This window comes from Patagioenas fasciata, chromosome 20 (genome assembly GCF_037038585.1).
Source record: "Patagioenas fasciata isolate bPatFas1 chromosome 20, bPatFas1.hap1, whole genome shotgun sequence".
Lineage (NCBI taxonomy): Eukaryota > Metazoa > Chordata > Aves > Columbiformes > Columbidae > Patagioenas > Patagioenas fasciata.
The window spans coordinates 7,054,258-7,073,077 of record NC_092539.1 but is presented as its reverse complement, the minus strand read 5'-3'; the positions used below and the strand labels follow the sequence as shown (position 1 = coordinate 7,073,077).

Below are 18,820 nucleotides of genomic sequence, written 5' to 3'. Positions count from 1 at the left end.
CAGCTCCTTCCCTTGCAAGTTACTTTCTGAGCAAGGATGGTCATGAATAGCACCTCAGCCTTTCTGAGACAAACTCAGCTGAATTGGGTAAATGAAACATGGAAGTCAATTTAAGCACTGGCTGAAAGGTGCAGGCGCCCTCCTCTGATGGAGCACAGTTTGGTTTAGGGGATCTATACAGTGTCAGGAGGATGGAGCCAGGCTCTTCTCGGTGACAACCAGTGATAGGACAAGGGGTGATGGGTTCAGACTGGAACACAGGAGGTTCCACTTAAATTTGAGAAGAAACTTCTTCATGGTGAGGGTGGCAGAGCCTGGCCCAGGCTGCCCAGGGAGGTTGTGGAGTCTCCTTCTCTGCAGACATTCAAACCCGCCTGGACACCTTCCTGTGGAACCTCAGCTGGGTGTTCCTGCTCCATGGGGGGATTGCACTGGGTGAGCTTTCCAGGTCCCTTCCAACCCCTGACTTTCTGGGATTCTGTGAACTGTGCTACCCCAGCTTGCTGCTGCTCAGCAGGATCTGCCCCCACAAGGGCTCTTGGCAGCAGGAAGTTGGGATTCTTTTACTTTTCCCAACCTTTTAAATACTTTCTCTTAACACCATGAACCCCTGGAAGCTGTCAGCCCCTCTGGCCACACAGGGCAGGCACCGAGCCACTCAGCTGCTTGAATGCACGTGTATTTATTGTAACACATTTTCAGCACAAAGTATGACACTGAAGCACAGGAGTGTTCTTAAACAATCTGTACAGCATCCTCGGAACGGCACAGACGACACAGACATGCAGCCTACGGGCTCGCAGCGGCTAACGAAGCTTAAGACAATGAGAAATCCCAACAGTGGCTCATTCTCTGACCTCCCCTCAGGCCTGGCTGGGTATTTACAAGCATCCAATAAACAGGATAGTAGAATTAACATGTTGATCCATTTACAGATACTTTTCTAAAGAAGAAATTGCTGTTTGCAGCAAACATTTGGTCTAAACAAAAAACAAATGAAAAACTGAAGGCCATGTTTTTCTTTCTGACACCCTTTCTTACTTTCCAAGTGAAAGAGCAGCTGCTCCTCCCTCTCTTCTGCATGGGGTGCTCAGGAGGTCCCTGGTACCAAGGCCACACTCGATGCTGTGGAACCACTCAGGTTCCAGCACCATGAACCCCAGTTTGGTTCCCCAGCCTGTGAGAGGCCACCTTTGCCTTGCTCTGCTTCCAATAAACTGCAGGGAAACACTTGCAAAGATTTAACTATTTTCTTTCTGGCTTACGAAATGAACAAAGCCCTGATGTGAAAAGTAGTGTTTTAACCTTTTCTGTCTTCATTCCTCTCTTAGCTGCTCCTTGGCTGCGTTAGCAGCAGTAGATGGGGGAGCAAATTACTTCTCTTCATTAAATAAGCCACTGTGTACACAAATGACATCTGTGTGGAGAAGCGGAATGGCCTCAGCACATGGGGGGTTCCTGTTTGCAGAAAGCAGCTCATTCCTAAAAAGCTGCTTCTAGAGCCTGAGGCTGGATCAGTTCAGCCCCAGCATGGAATTAACCCCCTGCCCGGGGTGAGCCCCGAACAGGCTCTGGGTGAAGGAAGATCTGGGCTCCTCCTCAGCCTTCGCACACCCTCTGAATGGGGTTATGAACCAGGAGTCCTGTGTCCTGCTCTAACGAATCCTGCTCATTAACAGCTCTGACACCCTGTGAGCCAAACACCCAGAGCTATAAAGCTTGAGTGGGAAGGAGGGTTCCTCTTCCAGCTTTGTTCTTTGAAAAGATGCTGAATGCATGAAATCAGATACAAGGAGAAATTAAAATCTGCAGGCCTGTGACAGTGTGGCTTTAGGGACTAGGGAAGAAAGAAACGGCCTCTTTCAAAATTTCTTAGTTGATTACCTAATTCTTGCAAATTCAGTTGCAAAGAACAAAACTAGGAAGTTGTGATATGTGCCCCACCAGCGCAAAACTACTGGGAGACCCTGTGGCTTAGCTTCAAATAACAGGTTCCTCATGCTGCAACAGTGCCCGCTGGGAACATAAATAACGCTTCATTATCTTTATACATATGAGTTTAAAAGTGCCAAAAGCAAGACCTGCGAAGGAGCAGAGACTCGGTTCACTGGGGGTGAGCTGGGAGCGCTGGTGTTTTTAACCCAACCACAGGGAGAGGGCTCGGGTCAATCTGTGTCCTGGTGAAGCTGGGCTGCAGGTTCCCACCACAGCATCATCCTGAGGTGAATTACGGAGAAGCTGCTTTTCTCCCGGTGTCGCCCAGCACCACCCCTGTCTCCAAAGCCCCGTGAAAGGTGAGTGGAGGAACCCACCTTCCCCAGAACTGGTGGTGGGAGCTGCACCCACCTGCGAGTACCAGACAACGGGTGAGGTTTGAGTCCTCAGGCTTCCCCAGCCTTCTGGCCCCACTCGGATCTCTGTGCCATTCCCTTCCCTGCCCCGTCCCGCACAGCTCACACAGCCCGCGTCTCCGCTTCAATCTTCTGCTCCCCGTGTAGGTTTTCCAGTTCTTGGACCTGGGCCACGTTCTGTCTGATGGCGATCTCTGGGCCCCCTCCGTACAGCGTGCTTAAATAAATCCACGTCTCCTCGGAAATCTGCCCGTAGTCAGCACCTGGAAGGGACAACAGCAGCAATCAGAACTTTGCCAGAAAAGTTACAGAGGAGGAACGCAGGAAGGGCTGTTTTGGGAGACAACCAGGATACAGATGTGATCTTTATCGGCTTGGCAGGAGAGCCCAGCGAGGACAGCACATGGAACATTATTTAAGAAGCTGGGCTCCAGCGGATGCTGAGTAAAGACCAAGTCAAGAGCAACACAAGATGAAAGCCACATATGTTCTCCTCTACCTTTTAGGGACAGGACAGCAAGCACAAGCCTTACCCTGCTTCACTTGCACATGGCCACCTGCTTTTGTGAGCGCAATCTTGCTGTTGTCAATCGGTCCGGGAGGCTCTGTCAGAGGAGAGCAAATGTGTCAAAAACCATTCTGATCGCCACCACATTCTGCTTGTTTCCCAAGTAGGTCTCTTGTTATTTCCGCCCTGCCCCGCAGGCCAGCGTGCTGGTGTCTGGACTCTGCTCGGCCTCCAGTCACACCGGTTGGGCGCTCACTGGGGAGCTGCACCAGCCACACTTGTTTCCATTCTACCTCTCACCCTGAACAAACTCCAGAGGTCTCGGGCTTCTTACCGTTATCCTTCCCCTTGACAAAGGCTTCCCACTCCCGGAACCACTGCATGCTGATACAGTAGATGACGCTTGGAGACTCCTCTGCCTGGAACGCCTTGTTCAGCTGGGAGAGCAGAGAACAGAGACATGCAGGAGGGATTTAACTCAGGAGGAGCCCCTTCTGTTAACTGTAAGGCAGCCTTGCTGCCCTTCAGAAGGCGACCTTATAGTTCTACCACCTTCCTCCCAACCTGTTCCTGCTCAGTAGAGCAAGCAAGAGACCAGGATGGTTTCAGACTTGGTGTGTGTGCAGTCACACACGTGTTATCGGGTTCCAGCTGCCCCTCCCCATGCTGTCAGCACCAGGGAACCCCCGATCAACCTCCTGGCCATGCTGCAGATCATGTTCTGGGAAACAGGGGCAAGAGTTTTCCCCTGTCTGTGACAGGTCTCCATCTCCCACCTCCTGCCGTTGCTGTGAGATGCTTCCCGTACGAACCTTGATGAAGGTGTCGATTTCGATTCTCCTGCGTTTGGCCAGCGCTTCGATCTCCACTTGGCAAATGGAGCACACGTACAGATGGTTCACAGCAGGGCCGCCCCCAAACCTGGGCACAGAAATGGAGTGGAATGGAGAATTGCAGAATGGAAATGCCTCCCAGCCCCAAACCCTACAGTATTGCCCTGGGACAATGCACTGATATTGATCATTTTGGTTTAGATTAGGAGGCTCTACCAAACACACATCTTTGCCAGTCTGCACCAACTACTGCGTTCCTTTCGGGTGCCCTGGGACGGGCTTGTGTCTCCATCGCTGCCCAAGGTGTGAAAGAAAAACCAAAACTCTTTGGGAAGAAGAATGAAGAGGCCATATTCACCTGTTGTAGAGATATTCCCACACATTCTGGGGCAGAATCACAACCAGGTCGTCGATGTAGTGGTACTTGTTAGGAGGGATCCCTGCAGAGGAAAGGAAGAGGGAGAGTTAATCAGGGAACTCATTGTTGCTGGGTAAAGACACAAATAAGGGAAGATCTTCCTTGCTGAAAACTCAGATTCCAGAACCTGCTTCCTCTGCTAATGGAAAACAGTTCATTAATTGTGGAGGTTTCTCAATTCACAGCCGCGATTTCTAATCAAGTGCTTCGTTTCCAATTGGTGATTTATAAATGTAAGGGCTCCCCAGCATGACAGGTGAGGCAGCAGAACAGTAAAACGCGGTACCAGCTCTCTTCAGTAGCACATGCTCCGTTCTCCAAACACTAAAGGCCAACGTTGCTCCCAGGGTATCACACATAAACGCTGCTTTATCTGCTTCCTACAGGTTTGTTTATAAAAACAAACAGAACTGAAAACTGTTGTTTCCCAGCACTACAGATCCCTCCGGGCCTCTGACCAGCAGGACAAGGGGCGATTGTCTCATCCCTCCCTGCAGGGGCTGGAGGTTCTGCCGAGGAAGCGGATCCCGCTGCAGCTGGAGCGTTTGGGAGCCGCGGTTCCCAGACCCCGCCTCACCTCCGTGGGCGCACAGGAAGGTGTGATTGGTGATGGGACCAGGCTCGGCAAAGGTGTTGAATTTATTGAGCCACTCTCGAGAGATGTAGAACTGCAGTAAACTGTGCTCCTTCATGCTGGCGAGGGACACAACTTTCTGACGCTCCCGCACGGCCTCTTCGCTGCTTTTCCTTTAGGAGGGAAAGGAAGAGAGAATAAGCAATTCCTGAAAACTTAGTTTTCCAAACACATTTCTAGGTATTGTGCAGCCAGCAAGGGGCTGCAGCATCACCTGTAGAACAAGACGTAGGCTTCTGCGTTCTGTACCACGGTCTCGTGGACTTCGGTGACATACTGGTCATCAAACTCGTACCACTGGCCGTTGATGACGTTCTGGCAGTAGGCGATGTAGTGCCCACCTGTAACAGAACACGCAGCGCTGCTGGGAGCGGGGAGGCCTGGGATAACGTCAGCAGCGCTAACTGGGTTGGCTGCTGGTAAAGAACGGAGAGAGACCAAAAAGAAAGCCAACTGGTAATTCCTGTTCAGGCAAGATTTGCAGGGGCTGGGAGCCAGGCACTGCCAGCCTGATTTGCCTTCCTTGGAAAGGGCCTCTCAGTGAGACTGAACATGGGGAAAGGGTTTGAGCCAACCCTGTGGTGAGGCTGAAACAGCTGCAGGGGATCAGGGGATCTGTCTGAATCTGTTGGGTTCACTTTTCAAAGGGCAGAGGAGGCTGAGCGAGCCTGGGAATGGAGGGGGCAGGTCTTACACTGGTCCTGGAAACACACTTTGCTTTGCTCCTGCTCGTCTCACTCCTGCTCACAGAAGCACTTACTGCCTGCTGTGCCGTGGTGACAGATGACGGACAGGAGATCGTAGGTGGTGATCTGGGAGACACATTCCTTGGCCAGGAAAGGTCGCAGATCCAGCCCTTCCAAGGGGAAGGAGACGTGGCTGTTGATCTTGAAGGAATACATCACCTCGTGCCGGAACCGCTTCAAGTGGATGCAAAGGATCTGAAAGATCAAAGACAGAGAACACCAAAGTGCAGTTTTACCATGGGTATTCTGATTAAACAGCACATCTCAGTGCCAGATCTTTGCAAAAGTTCTTCGCCTGTTAGTCATGAATCCTGCTGGCTCATCCATTTAGGATGGGAAAGGCTCTTCTGGTCTAGATACAGGACTGTGACACCACACCAAACTGCTCCTCTGTTCTAACTCTAACTTCCTGACCTCCTCAGCAGCTGCTGAAAGAAAACTAGGAAACAAGGTGCTTTTACTCACCTCTGGCAGCCGGAGGACTTTGCAGTACTTTACTCCATTCCGCAGTCTGGGGGAGAAAAAGAAACTGTGAGCAATCTCTAAAGCAAAGGGATGCCAAAAGGGCTCTTGCTTGCTTTGAAATCTAAGACAAATCCTGAATTCCAGCAGCAATAAATTCCAGCTCTTTGCAGCATCCCTCCCAAATGAAGCACGGCATGAGCAGCTTGTGATGTCTCCTCTTCAATAGCCTCATTACTGCCAAGCACATCCCTGTTCTTGTCCCCCAAGCCCAGCACTTTTCCCATCTGCCATCAGTGACTCTCAAGACCAGAACTCTGACGTTAAGGGCAGGGCAGGTTGTACTTGTGACTCAGCAGAAGGAACATCCATGCGGAGGGCACAGCAAAATGTCTGACAGCAGTCTAGGAAAATAAAATACCAGGAATGCAACACAATACAGAGAATGCAAACTTACTTTTTACATCGTTCACAGCTGTACATGTTGTCTCCTGTAGACGAAGAGAAGAAAGCCATTATGCAGTTGCTCAGAGCACAAGACCCCGATTCATAATGGAAAAGCAGCACCCCATAGCAGGTGGGAAACTCGCTCCTGCTCAGAGATGCTGAACTGCCAGCTTGCGGTACTGCCAGTCTCTAAGTGAAAGGATGAGACAGGATTTCCAGGTTTAATCTGCCCCAAACTGCATGTGAAATACCCCTCTATGTGGTTTTCCTTGTTTTGTGCTGTCAGACCGCACTGAAGAAAACTCACCCTTCAACTCATCGGCTGCAAAAAAGGCAGCAAGGCAATCCTCCAGCGTCACAACAGGACCCCAAAACCAGCTAGGGATACAGGACACCACGAATCTGCATGGGAGAGGGGATTTAGAGTTATACACAAAATAGTAGTTGGGTGCTTTGGCATACAAATCCCCAAATGGATGATGGGTTTCCTTTTAGCTGTAGGTCCTAAGCTCATCACACCTCCCAGAGGAGCAGGGAAAGCAGGATTTCTCTCAGCCGATATTCCTACTGTGACTGCTCAAACTGATTTGGAAAACTACACTAAGAATGAATTTGCTCTAGAAGGCAAAGTTAAAGGCAGAAAAGCAAAAGGCAGAAGTGAGGGGTTATCGGCTGCACACGAGATCTCAAGGTGTATGACGGAACAAGAGGAACAGCAGGAACTGGTTGACATGAAAAGGTTCAGAGACCTGCGAGTATCACTGACTGTTGTCCAGGGAATGGTTACAATTGAGGTTCTGCTGTCAACACCTCGGCTCGGGACAGCTGCCTCCCAGCACTGCCCAGAAAACCCCTGGAAAAAGAGATCCCGCCCAGGGAGCCCACCTGCGGATGTACTCCATGATGAAAGCGATCCAGCCCTGCGAGGCGTAGTTGTCCCCACATGTCCCCGTCTTGGCTGGCACGTTTTGGTAGATGGCAGAGTGCAGCTTGGCCAAGTCCTCCTTCCCTGGGATTGGGAGCGACAGGTCCTGGAATGTCTCCACTGTCGTAGAAACCTGGAAATATCCAAGAGGAAGAGGTCTGAGTTTCCTGTGCGTGTAATGGAGCTGGGACCTGACCTTCAGCACCTTTTGTCACTGCTTGGATTTTGTCTAAGCTGGAAACCTGAGCTGGCAGCAAGAGCAACTCACTCTGGCTAATTATTCTTTACTGCTGTCAGCAGGATGACTTTTGTCATGGGTTTTGTAGCACTGGAATCAGTTTTCTAATGTGAATGTGACATTGCCAGGTCAACTCAGTAACACAGATAAGTAAACAGAGCGCTGCAGAGAATACAACTTCTTGGCAGGCAGGTTTCTCACATCTCCCTCACCATCCACCTGTCGTCATTTTAGCAGGGCTACTGCATCCCACAGCGTTCGGAAATGGGAGCACCACTCCCTACGAGATCTAGGAGTCAGAAGACCGTGCTCTTTGACCGACAGCCGCCGGAAGACTCACTCTGTCACAGGTGAGGCACTGCACCAGGCTGAGAATGGAGCCGTCGAAGATGTCAGAAATCACACTGCGATAGCGAAGTTCTTTCTTCTTTTTCCCAGAAGCCTGCATCTGGGCTGAAACACAGACAGGGAAGCCCATCACATAGCAGCTCCTTCCTAGCATCCCAGCTCAGTAGAATCATGCAGCCACACAAGAAGAATGCAGGACAAGCCACTTGCATGCCAGTGAGACACTGGAGCCCATGCAGCTCTGGGTGGCACAAGGAAGCGGGACGTAGCAAACTGAACCAACACCAAGATGCTGTCTTTCTACAGGCAGAAATTGCCTCACTGTGAATCCCATCTCCATCCTCTTACTACACGTTCAGAAGTCTGGCCCTGCCACAGACAGTCCTTGCTTTTCTGAGGTCTTGCAACATCTTCCTCTAAGCTTTATGCTTCCTCTCCCCTCTCACCTGCCTGTGTGCTTTTGTTTGTTTTCTCCCCTCTGACATTTACCATGTGTTCCCAAGTGTCCTGCACCGGAGAGGACTCCCCACAGCAGGGACGGGCCAAACACCCAGTTCTGTTTAATAACAAACCCTCTCCCCATGCACACGTGCACGGAGACAGAGAGCTTTTTATCCAGCCAGAACATCTGTGGCTGTGCTGACCTCAGCCAAGGGGCTGGGATGCGGCTGAGGAAAGAATGTCATTATTGAGCAGCTGTAGGGACAGCGGTACGACCACATGCCATTGTGTTTGCGGGCTACGCAACGCTGAGGGATTTCATTTTGCAATTTGCTTGGGATGAAGAGCCCAGTTTGATAACAACAGAAGGCAGGCTCTGCTCTGAAGCCTCACGATGCTCCCAGCACTGGACTGACATCTGCAGCCTTAATTCTGTTATTGTGAGCCCAGGATGTCTAAGAGGCAGGAAGCTCTCGCTTGGTAACATCATCGTACAGTTCTTTGGCCCACACACTATGAAATGCAAGTCTGGCAGACAAATGTTTACACATCCCCACACTCCACTACAGGGGCAGAGCTTGTGCCTGGCACTTCACAGCCATGTTATTAATAACAAACACAGCGTGAAGATGCACACGTGGAAATCATTTGAGGCTCCAATATTAGGACATACCAGAACATCAGTTGTGCCTAGAGCTTGACTTTAACTGCAGGTTTACTGTAGTTTTTGCCTAGTGCTATTTTAGAAAGCGCTGATGTCCACGGGAATCAGCACTTTTTACAACTGTTTATCAGCAATCATGACAAATTCCTTCTCTCTTCTGTAAATGAACCCCTGCTCCTCTACGCGCTCCCCGTTGCTCCCACACCCCTCGGCTCTACCTTTCTTGAGGACGTAGGAAGGGCCGAGCCTGGCAGGGCTGGAGCGCGGAGGGCTGCTGGAGAGCTTGGAGTGCACATCGTGGTGGACCGGACTGCAGGGGCGCGAGGAGCAGCGCACGTAGGCATCGTTGTCAGGTTCTGTTTGGGAAAACAGGGAGGCGCTGGTGAAAATCCCACTGACAAAAGGCAACGCTACTGCAGTCAATGTCAGCCCAGCTCTGCATTCCAGCGTCTTTCCCAAGTTCAGTGTATTAACTGTCCGACTCGCACACGCTGGCAGATGCAGCTCAGTGCATGGATAAGTGTACTGAACAGCTAATAATTATATTTAAAAACAACCCAACAACACACACCAACCCAACGCGTCAGTTTTTCACACTTATGACTAATTAGGTTTTACAGCTTGCTCCTGTATCGCTCATCCACACAAAGAGCATTGCTGTCTCCAGTGCCAGTTGGCACAGTAGGACTCTTACATAAAGAAGTGCTGAAAGATCGGATATGCTCAGTTTGAGGTGACTCCACACCTACGTCTTAACTGCTGCTCTTTTCTTTTCCCTAAGACGCAGAAATGCACAAACTGTGTATGTCCCTGTTCTCTCTACAAAGCCCACAAATTAACAAATACAGACTTCCACAGCTATTTCCCCAGGTCAGTCTCTGAGATAAAGCAATGTACACATAGAAAACCTTTCTCTTCAATTAGGAAAAGGCATAAATGCAGTGTTTGCAGGTTTGGCAGGGCAGCTATCGCTGCCTTCAGGATGTAACCTCTACTCAGCCCCAGAGCAGTTTAGCCCGGCTGAGCAGCTCCGTGGCTCACGCATTCTGGTTTCTTACAGGAGCAATCACACACAAAGGCAGAACCACTGCCAGGGACACGGAATAAAGTCTTGAATGCAAAATCTCTTGAAACTCATAGAAAGAACAGTCACATTATGTGTTTTTTGCCAGTGTGAAGGATGAGAATGTCTTCTCACAAATGACACGACTGGAAGAGGTTTATACCTGGTGTCCTACAAGGGCTGGCGGGCCGGGGAGCTGGGAGCATCTCGGGGGAGGCTCTGCCATCAACCAGCATCATGGTGGTGTCAACATCCGCGTCCTCATCCACCTGCTCCGAGTTGCTGCGCCGATGGCCACAGGAGAACTTTCTGTCCTTCATCCTCTCTTTCTCAGAGATCCCTCTCCCTGCTTCGTCCTGGATCAACAGCTCTGTCTCTGCCAAGGAGCCGCTGCCCGTGCTCGCTGTGGTCCGGCTCTGCCCGTCTCCTTCGCCCCTGTCGCTGCTGGAGTCACAGGAGAGGAACTCGTCCTCAGAGGGACTTCGGTCACCCTCCCGCTTGTCATCTTGGTCACTCGTATCCAAATCTCTCGTCTCTGCAACAACTGGTTCCTTCAGTTCTTCGTGGAGCTGATCCATCAGGCACCGCAGGAACTCCTGAGTGTCCTGAAACAGGAGCAATCCCCTGTTAGTATCCACCCAGAAAGGGGGCAAAGGAAGAGACGGCTCCACTTGCAGCCTCGCAGTGCTGCCCACAAAGGTCAGGGACCTTGGCAACACAGGAGACCCTGCTAAAGCAAAGGTAAACATTTTATAACCCCTAACTGATAAAAGGCCCAATTTTTATCTGAACATCTTCAGCTGAAAGACACTGAGAAGCCAAAAAGCAGCTGCAGGCAAAGCATGAGCTTATTTATCAAGGGTTTATGACTGATAAGAGGTGAGAGACAATGAGAAGCCTAATGAAGACAGCAGGCCGCAGAGAACAGACTCTTATCCACTAGACAGATTTCATGAACACTGACTTCTGCTTATGGCAATCTCTCTCTCTTAAATAGGGAAGATTAAAATCTTTAATAAATAGGGAATGGAACCAGAAACCAGAGACTATACAGTCACGGTACAAGCTCCTACATGTATAATACGTGGTACAAGAGCTGCTAAGTTGGCTTCAAAGGACCTGCTGGAAAGCATCTTGGTATTTTGACAACTCCAGAAAGTTAATTATGATGTTTCTGTTATTTTATGGAAGTTTGGCTTTTAGCCTGCCCTGTCTTCTTTTCAACTTTATCTCTTTACAGCTGAGAGTTTTCCAATCCAACGTGCTTCACATCAAAGATGAATATAAAAGTTGTTTCGTTAATCATTATTTTTATCCTCTGTTTTGACTTCCTCTCAGTATCACAGTTTAGATGTACTGTCCTACCGTCACTTCTTTTGTACATTTTCTAATCATAGTTTTGACATTTACATTTCATTCTGAACAGTTAACACGAGAGATAGGCTAAAAAAAACTTCAAAGGAAAAAAGATAGTATCTTTAAATAAGTTTCAGTTTGCTGTAAATCCCTAGAAAAGAATATAGAACACTCATCTATTTAACGTTTTTGGAACAGATGTATCCAGGTTTCCCAGCTCTGCCATGAATAAATAACACCTAACTCTCACACAGCACGTATCAATAGATCTCAAAGCCCTTTATAAAGGAGGTGACCATTGTATTTTCAGCTGGCAGAGGAAAATGCATCGGTTTGGTAGCAGCAAGCCAGAGGCAGAGAACCCAGGTCTCCTCAATCCCGCCCCAGTGCTCCCTCCGATCACTAACACCGACACGGAACAATCCCATTAGCTCTGGAATGATGGGGTTTTTGTTGAGGCCTCACCTGCTGTGCGTAACCTCGGAACATGGGGTTGACGAGTTTGATTCCATGGGATAGGCTGCTTGGAACAACGTAACTCGGGCTGTTGAGATACGAACAACAAAGGAAGAAGTTTGCTTATCAGGCCTGGAGCCAATTTGTCTAATAAGCAACAGAACAGGGTGTGGTAACTAGTTAAAGAGGACAAAAGATATAACAATTATGCACCTGCATGTATTTCTCTATTAGCTGGCTGACATACAAATTAACAGACAGAAAACATCTTGCAGGCCTTTCCGTCTGTCCTTCCTGAGAGAATCTCCCTAGAGCACATGTAACTTAAAGCTCTGTCCAGGCTTTGAATTGTCTCAAGTGATTCTTTCCAGAGCAGGGGTTTGCAGTTCATTAGTTGGTTTGATTTTGCAGCACCATGTCTGTCTCAAAATCTGGGTGGGTTGGTCACCCAGTAAATGAGGTAAACCAAAACCAATAGAAAATGACATTATATCGCTTTAAAGGCCACAGCGTTCTCTTCCAGAAAGACACAGGTCACTTTTGCTCTATATCTTATTTACCCCTTATTAACAACTAACATAAAACAAACAGGCAGTGCCATTTAGATTCCTGGGTTTGAACCAACTTAGATGATGCACTGATCCCTGAAGATCAAATTTCCTCATTGCAGACTTCAGAACTAAGCTGAGTATGGAACCTGCCCAGATCAGATTAGGGGGTGACCACTCACCGTTTCTTATGCCAAACCTCAGACACCAGCTTCTGGTAGCTTTTGCACAGTGCTGGTTTCTTATCTGTACGGACCAGTCCCCCACATTCCAGAAAAAACTGTGTGAGAGGTGGGCTACAAGGAAAAAAGAGAAAAATTTAGAGCACAGAAATTTCTCCTTTGCTTCTGTTTAAGGGTTTATCAAAACATAAATGCATGCCTTTTGAAAGCATGCTTAAGATACTGGTTTTAAATCGAGGGCAGAAGTGATTCCAAATGGAGAAATGACTCCTAACTTGAAACAAATGAAAAAGGCTGATCTGAATCTGTTCCCAGCACAGACAAGAGACCCTGGAATTAGTTCTCGGTGGGATGTCTAGAGAATATTTTAGGATATTGGTTGTCAGAAGGGTATCACTGGGGAGAATAGATGTGACATGCCTTCCCATGCAACAAATACATTTCCATAACAACAGAAACGACGAAGTTTTACTTCCAGCGCTCATCTAAACACGAGTCTTCTATGTAGCCACAAGCTGGCTATTCATTCGGTTTCCTGCTGTAAAACTCCTGTTGCCCTGAGTAAACACTACATTTTTAATGTACCTGGCCTGGCCAATGTTTCTTTGCAAGACTCTGAAGATCTCAGGTCAGAGGCACCACTTTTGATACTTAGTGAAGTCCAGTAAAGACTCTGCTGAAAGGCCCTAGTGCCTACCAGTTAGAGAGAGCCTGAAGTGCTGCATTCATGTAGCAGGAGTTCCCAAGATTTTTCATTCCAGTAAGGCCTAAAGCACAAACAAGACAGGCATGAAACACTTTCCAGAAGCACCGCTTTCTACCTTCCTCCCCAAAGGAGAGGGAATTCAGCCCTTTCTAGGCAGTCTCTGCTCCTAGGAACCTCTCCATGCAGGTCCTAAGGATCGCAGAGTTACCCTGGCAGCCCTTTCACCAACTCGCTGCAGAGTTACCTCTTGGTTTCAAATCATCATCCTCGGATTCAGATTCACCTTCATCGGCCACGGCAATTGGAACAGCTTTCAAAGGGTGAGCAGGCAATGGAGAATCCTGGATTCAGGACAGAGAAATAAGCATCGGTGAGAGGCTTTAAAAGATGAGTTGTGAGAAGGATTGTCTTACACATAAATCGAGGCAGCCTTTAAAGAAAGCACTCTGGAGAGAGAACCAGTTGCACTGTCTACCCTTCTCACTAAGGCAAGGACAGAGTGGAAATAGTACCACTGCTGCTTCCAGTACCCATGGTCAGAGCGGCATCAGGAATATGCAGCAGTGTCACAAGGACGTGTGTTTCTGGTCTGACAGCTACAATTTCCATGGGCCAAGCACTGAAAATGAAGGTGTGACAGCTGTTGAGGTTCCTCCCAGCAAGAGACACCCCAGGGAGGCAGCTAGAAAATGTTAAAAATAAGTCAAAATGGATATTCAAGTTGTCTGGAAGTCTCCTTGCTGGGAGAGCCTGTAAGACAAAGCTGTTGGTCCTCTGACTACCAGTAGCCCCTTCCAGTGGAAGAGCTCCTTTCACAACAGAAGCCTGGACAATAGCAGAACCACTTGGCTCATTTTGCAACAGGAAAACAAAACTCCTGCCAAGCGTTCAACCCTGCCAGGCTGTAACACAGACCCACCGGCTCCGCGAACTTCAGCGGCGGTGCCTGCGCTGCCAGCCGCTGCTCCAGGAACACCTCCTTCTCACAAGCGTAACACCAGATGCGGAAAGTCGTCAGGTTCACCGTCAGGTTGTGCTTTTTGGCCTAACAATTAAAAGGTGAAATAACGGATCTCATTTGACAGCCAGCTCAAGCTGAAGCACCGAACTACCGCAACGGGGTGAAGGAGGAGCAGGTAATGGGAAAAATCCAAGTCTGTCTGTGTTAAGATGGACAACAGAGAAAAGCTCACCTGTGCATGAAGTGTGCTGTGGTCAGCAAAGGATTCCCCACAGCCAACATAGGGACAACCGATCTAGTGAGGGAAAACAACAAAGGTAAAATGGGCACAACAAATTAGACCCTTCACAAAAAACTCTCCAGCTCCAGTCCCATCAACAGCTGCAGCTTCAGAACTGGTCCTGCCCGCTTTCTAACCTGCTTCTTATTCAGGGCCCAGAATAAGAGGGGAAATGGGAATTGCTTGGTTTAAGAAAGAAAACCTGGAACCAGGTTTGCACCCACATAAAGGCCCCATTCCAAGGCAACTGCTCCAATGGGCAGCTCATCGGAGCAGTCTCAAACCGTCTGGACATTCCAGGGTGAAAATAAACTGCCCAGCCCACCCATGTGTCCCTTGTCATTCCTTCATGCCACACGTGCCTCCCTGCCCAGGTGCCAGCAGAGGCAGGACCAGCCAACAGTCAGTGCTGGGAATTTCATTCATTCCTTTTGGGCCTACCAGGGGAATCACCTCCAAGGAGTGTGACATATTCTGACAGCATTAGCATTTAATCTAGGGAGTCCATTCCTTTCCTTTCCTTGGAATCCATTCCACTGTGAACCCCCTCTTTGCTTCCCACTCTTTTTTATTATATATATTAGAGAGAAGTCCCACCATATCATGTACACAAACAGCAAGCCATTTTTACCTGAAGACAAGCCCAGAGATTTGGTCCCACAGCTCCACAAGACTGGCAAGTTCCCTGCATATTCATGATACAAGAAGGTTGGTTTGCTTGTTTTGTTTTTCAGTAACTTAGTCCTTCAAGAGTGGGAAAGGTCTCTGTAAAACAGGCCTCGCCAACCTGCAGCTCACGGTATTTCATTTGTTAATACCACGCTGCCAATTAAATACACACTTTGCAGCGTTTTAGATAAGTGACACATTTGAGCAGGATAAAATGACAGAAATAGATCAGACGGGATTGACGACGGCCAGTGCAGGGCCCATCAGCAGTGGAAGAGGAGTTTCTGCCTCTCCTTTGTGGAGACAGCCACCATTTTCTTGGAAAAACAAACATGCAAACCCATACACAATAGCAAAAAGGGAAAGGGCTGACAACCAGAACACCTCGTACCTTGGATTTGAGCAGCAGATCATCCCTGGTCACCTCTCCGATGGAGTCCAGGTGAGGACAGATGTCTCTTGTATCCCCCATTTTCACCAACGCTCACCTGCCAGGGGGTGTTTTCCTAGGACAAGATAGTTCCTTTCAGCTGCATGTCAGATTTGCTCTCACAGATTGTTAAGAAGATAAATGAGCGTGTTTTGTATATTAGAGATTACAATATTCATTTTAGAGGGACAAAGAGATCAAGTCAAATCTAAATGTGGAGCCAGTGGCATTAGCTCGCTCGGTTCTCACCCACTGCCGAGTGGCTGCATTGTGGTCTCGTTAGTAAGCGAGGAACACAATGGGAGACTTCAAACGTCTCAGTGACATGCAGCTATAAAAAAGGAGATTAAAAGAGTTTCTGTTTCTTAAGCATAGCATAAGTAAGTAACATCACTTGTGGCTGGTAAAGAAAAAAGAAGATAAGTGATACTAACGACACAGACCAGGATCCAGATTATTACTACTGGCTGGAAACGAAGCAGATATGAAAAGCCCACATCGCTGCAATAAAAGTGGAAAATTCTGATGAACTCGATGTTAAGAACTCCAGCAGCATCATTGCTAAAGTCTGTTGTTTTCACCTTTTGAGGACATTTGAAAGAATTCCCAGTGTTATCTTGTCCGAATCACTGAGAGCGGGGAGAGATTGAAAAAAAAGGACAAACAAGCTATATCAGCAACACTTATCTTGGGAGCTGAAAAGCTTGCCTAGCACCTCGCTTTGGCAGAAAACGAACTGCAAGGGTAATTCTATAACAATGTTTTCCCAGCACTCTTTGGAACTGAATAAACTGAACTGGAAAAGCAAAGCAAAACGGGAGGGGGAAGGAATCATATTTGCATGCTAGAAAACACAACAGTGGTTGTAACCAGGATCTCAGAACCTGTGAAGAGATGCTTAACAAACAACGGGGCATTTTCATGCAGCTTCACTGAAATGCAAAATAGTATCATGTAACATATACTGATTAAAAGACGAGTGACAAGAGCGCAGTATCTTTGACTAACGCATAAAACTGGGACACTTTCAGGCTCCCAGTTCCTTCCTCAAAACCGACCCCTTTTCCCAGATGCATCAGCTGGTCCAATTAAAATATATTAAAAAAATCAATGCCTTGTTGGCTAGTTAACCTTCCCTGATTTCTTATTCCTTTCCCAGAAGTTGTTTCCCAGGAAACCTAATGAACAAAATGTTGTTTTAAAATTAACTCCCCTTATCTGCACCAGCTGAAGCTAACTGGCAACCCGTTTTGGAGCACACTTACATACACTCTTGTGGATGTGGACGGTTTTAGTGCATTCCCTGGAACCACCCTTCTACTCAAAATTATAAACCATGCCTTTCAGCTTTCCAGCACTGAAATGCTGATCTTCCCACCCAGGGCTTCCCTTTCTGAACAAAACCAGGAAAAGCTCATTTTCACCTCTCCGCCCCAACTGAACGCATCAGAAAAGGTTCAATATTCAATCCCAGCCTTCCCACCTGCCTGAAGAGCTTTAGCTGGCGCACACAGCTCACAGATGCTGCTCAGGAAAGCAGGAGTTTAATAAAAGCACTCCCAGAAAGCTTAACGGTGATTCTCTAAATGCGCCGTGTACAATGGGAAAAGGAGTTACCTTAGAACAAGTCCTTTGGCCTGTCTTTCTCACGCACCGCTGTGGAAGAACAGAACACGACCATGTCAAAACAATTCCACGGTAACTGCAACCTACTTTCAGTTGCTTAAATTGCTGCCAAATCCCTTTCTCTGCCTTCTACAGCAACACATTTCTCTGGGTTTGCTTTTTGCTTAGAACAAGTGTGTGGTCTTGCACCAGAGCTAGGGCCAGCTGTCAGGAACACACGTAGATTCACAATGTGCCGAGTAACTGTTTGTACAAATAATCTTTGTACTGTTCATCCACAAAACAACCAGCAGGTCTGCTTGCTCATCTTGCATAACCTACCAAGATAAAGGAGTGTCTGAAGCTGTTATTAGCAACATTTTACACTCAAATATTTACTAACTGGCTTACTGACAAGAACCAGAAACCTGGCGCTTCTGACAGTTTGCTGAATGTACCGCACCACGTATTGGAAAGCCAGGTGTTTTATGTAGAACAGGCAATGGAAACCAGGTTTTAACACAGATTTCTTAGTGGATCACTAGCGGCACACCTACAGATTTAGCTTTTAAAAGAAAAACACCTTCTGGGACTCCCCCTTTGCCCTGCTACACCGCTCCTCAGGCACAGCGGGCCCCCAAAATACAAGTTCTCTCCCAACAGATGCTACAGCTGCCAAGATTGAAGTTGAACACAAATATCCCCCCACGCAGCCGGATTTGGGCAGGACGAGTCGCCCCGCAGGTCCCACTCCGGGGGTCGCAGGAGCCGCTGTCGCCCCGAACAAGGCCCGGGCACCGCGGGACCCCGGGGGGAGCCGGCCCGGAGCCTCCGAGCCGCCGCTGCTGCATCATCCCCGGCCCGACGCGGCGGAGCGGCCGTGCCGAGCCCCGGCCCGAGGCCCAACCGCCCCCGGCCCCGCCGCCCCCTCTCACCTGCGGGATGCTCGGGGCGCCGCCGCCCCCGCCGCGGTCGCGCCTCAGGCCGGCACCGGGTAGGCCGCGCCCTGGGCCCGGCGCGGGGAAGGGCCGCGGCGCCCCGAGCAGCGCGGGGAGGCGGCGGCGGAGCGGCGGGGAGGGGAGGGGCGGGCCGGGGCGGGGAGGAGGCGGCGGCGGGGCGGGCCCCGGGGAGGCCGTTACCCGAGCGGTGGGGGCGTAGCCCACGGGCATCAGCGGGGGCTTTCGGAGGGGCAAACCGCGGCGGCAGCGACACGGCGGTCCGGGCACGGCGGGGTTGGCGGCAGCTCGGTGCGGTGCAGCCGCGTGCTGCGGGACAGGGCGGGTTTTCAAACACGGGTGTGTGACAAGCGCTGCCCACCGCACCTTTTCTCTGTGGCGTCTCTGAGACACCCGCGGGCGGTGGAGGCTGCTTGGTCGGGGCTGCCATGAACACAGCGACCCCTGTCGCTGGCACGGGGTCGCATCGGTAACGATGACTCAGGGCACCAGGGCTCTCGGCCCCGCCGGCGGAGCGAAGGCCGGGACGTGCGGGGCCCGCGGCGCCTGCCCGGGCGCGGTGCTGGCGGACGAAGGGCGCCGCCCGGCTTCGT

The 18,820-nt window shown here is 49.5% G+C and overlaps 1 protein-coding gene across 3 annotated transcripts; it reads right to left on the bottom strand.

The window, feature by feature from the left end:
* Nucleotides 1-666: 666 nt before the first annotated feature.
* On the bottom strand, nucleotides 667-18,777 carry USP20 (ubiquitin specific peptidase 20). Of its 3 annotated transcripts, none has more exons than XM_065853505.2 (25): nucleotides 18,594-18,777; nucleotides 17,284-17,322; nucleotides 15,628-15,742; nucleotides 15,199-15,252; nucleotides 14,520-14,582; nucleotides 14,246-14,371; nucleotides 13,571-13,667; nucleotides 13,318-13,387; nucleotides 12,621-12,734; nucleotides 11,900-11,978; nucleotides 10,242-10,683; nucleotides 9,234-9,371; nucleotides 7,903-8,015; nucleotides 7,285-7,457; nucleotides 6,707-6,801; nucleotides 6,410-6,443; nucleotides 5,956-6,001; nucleotides 5,505-5,685; nucleotides 4,959-5,085; nucleotides 4,688-4,857; nucleotides 4,051-4,132; nucleotides 3,672-3,780; nucleotides 3,194-3,296; nucleotides 2,885-2,956; nucleotides 667-2,614 (listed from the first exon to the last, which is right to left on the bottom strand). In XM_065853505.2, the coding sequence occupies exons 3-25, from the start codon at nucleotides 15,706-15,708 to the stop codon at nucleotides 2,454-2,456; spliced, it is 2,730 nt and encodes a 909-aa protein (XP_065709577.1). In that variant the 5' UTR covers nucleotides 15,709-15,742; nucleotides 17,284-17,322; nucleotides 18,594-18,777; the 3' UTR covers nucleotides 667-2,453. The 3 variants fall into 3 exon arrangements, with proteins under 3 accessions (XP_065709577.1, XP_065709576.1, XP_071673603.1); XM_065853504.2 differs by lacking the exon at nucleotides 18,594-18,777 and adding an exon at nucleotides 18,207-18,341; XM_071817502.1 differs by lacking the exons at nucleotides 17,284-17,322; nucleotides 18,594-18,777 and adding an exon at nucleotides 16,101-16,120.
* Nucleotides 18,778-18,820: the final 43 nt, after the last annotated feature.

What these genes read in the sequence shown, in the direction of transcription:
- USP20 (XM_065853505.2), bottom strand. Translation starts at nt 15,708, where the DNA reads ATGGGGGATACAAGAGACATCTGTCCTCACCTGGACTCCATCGGAGAG. An exon ending in TCACCACGGCACAGCAGGCA is followed by an intron (nt 5,086 to 5,504) that starts GTAAGTGCTTCT and finishes GTTCTGTTACAG; the next exon opens with GTGGGCACTACATCGCCTAC. An exon ending in GCCTACGTCTTGTTCTACAG is followed by an intron (nt 4,858 to 4,958) that starts GTGATGCTGCAG and finishes TCCCTCCTAAAG; the next exon opens with GAAAAGCAGCGAAGAGGCCG.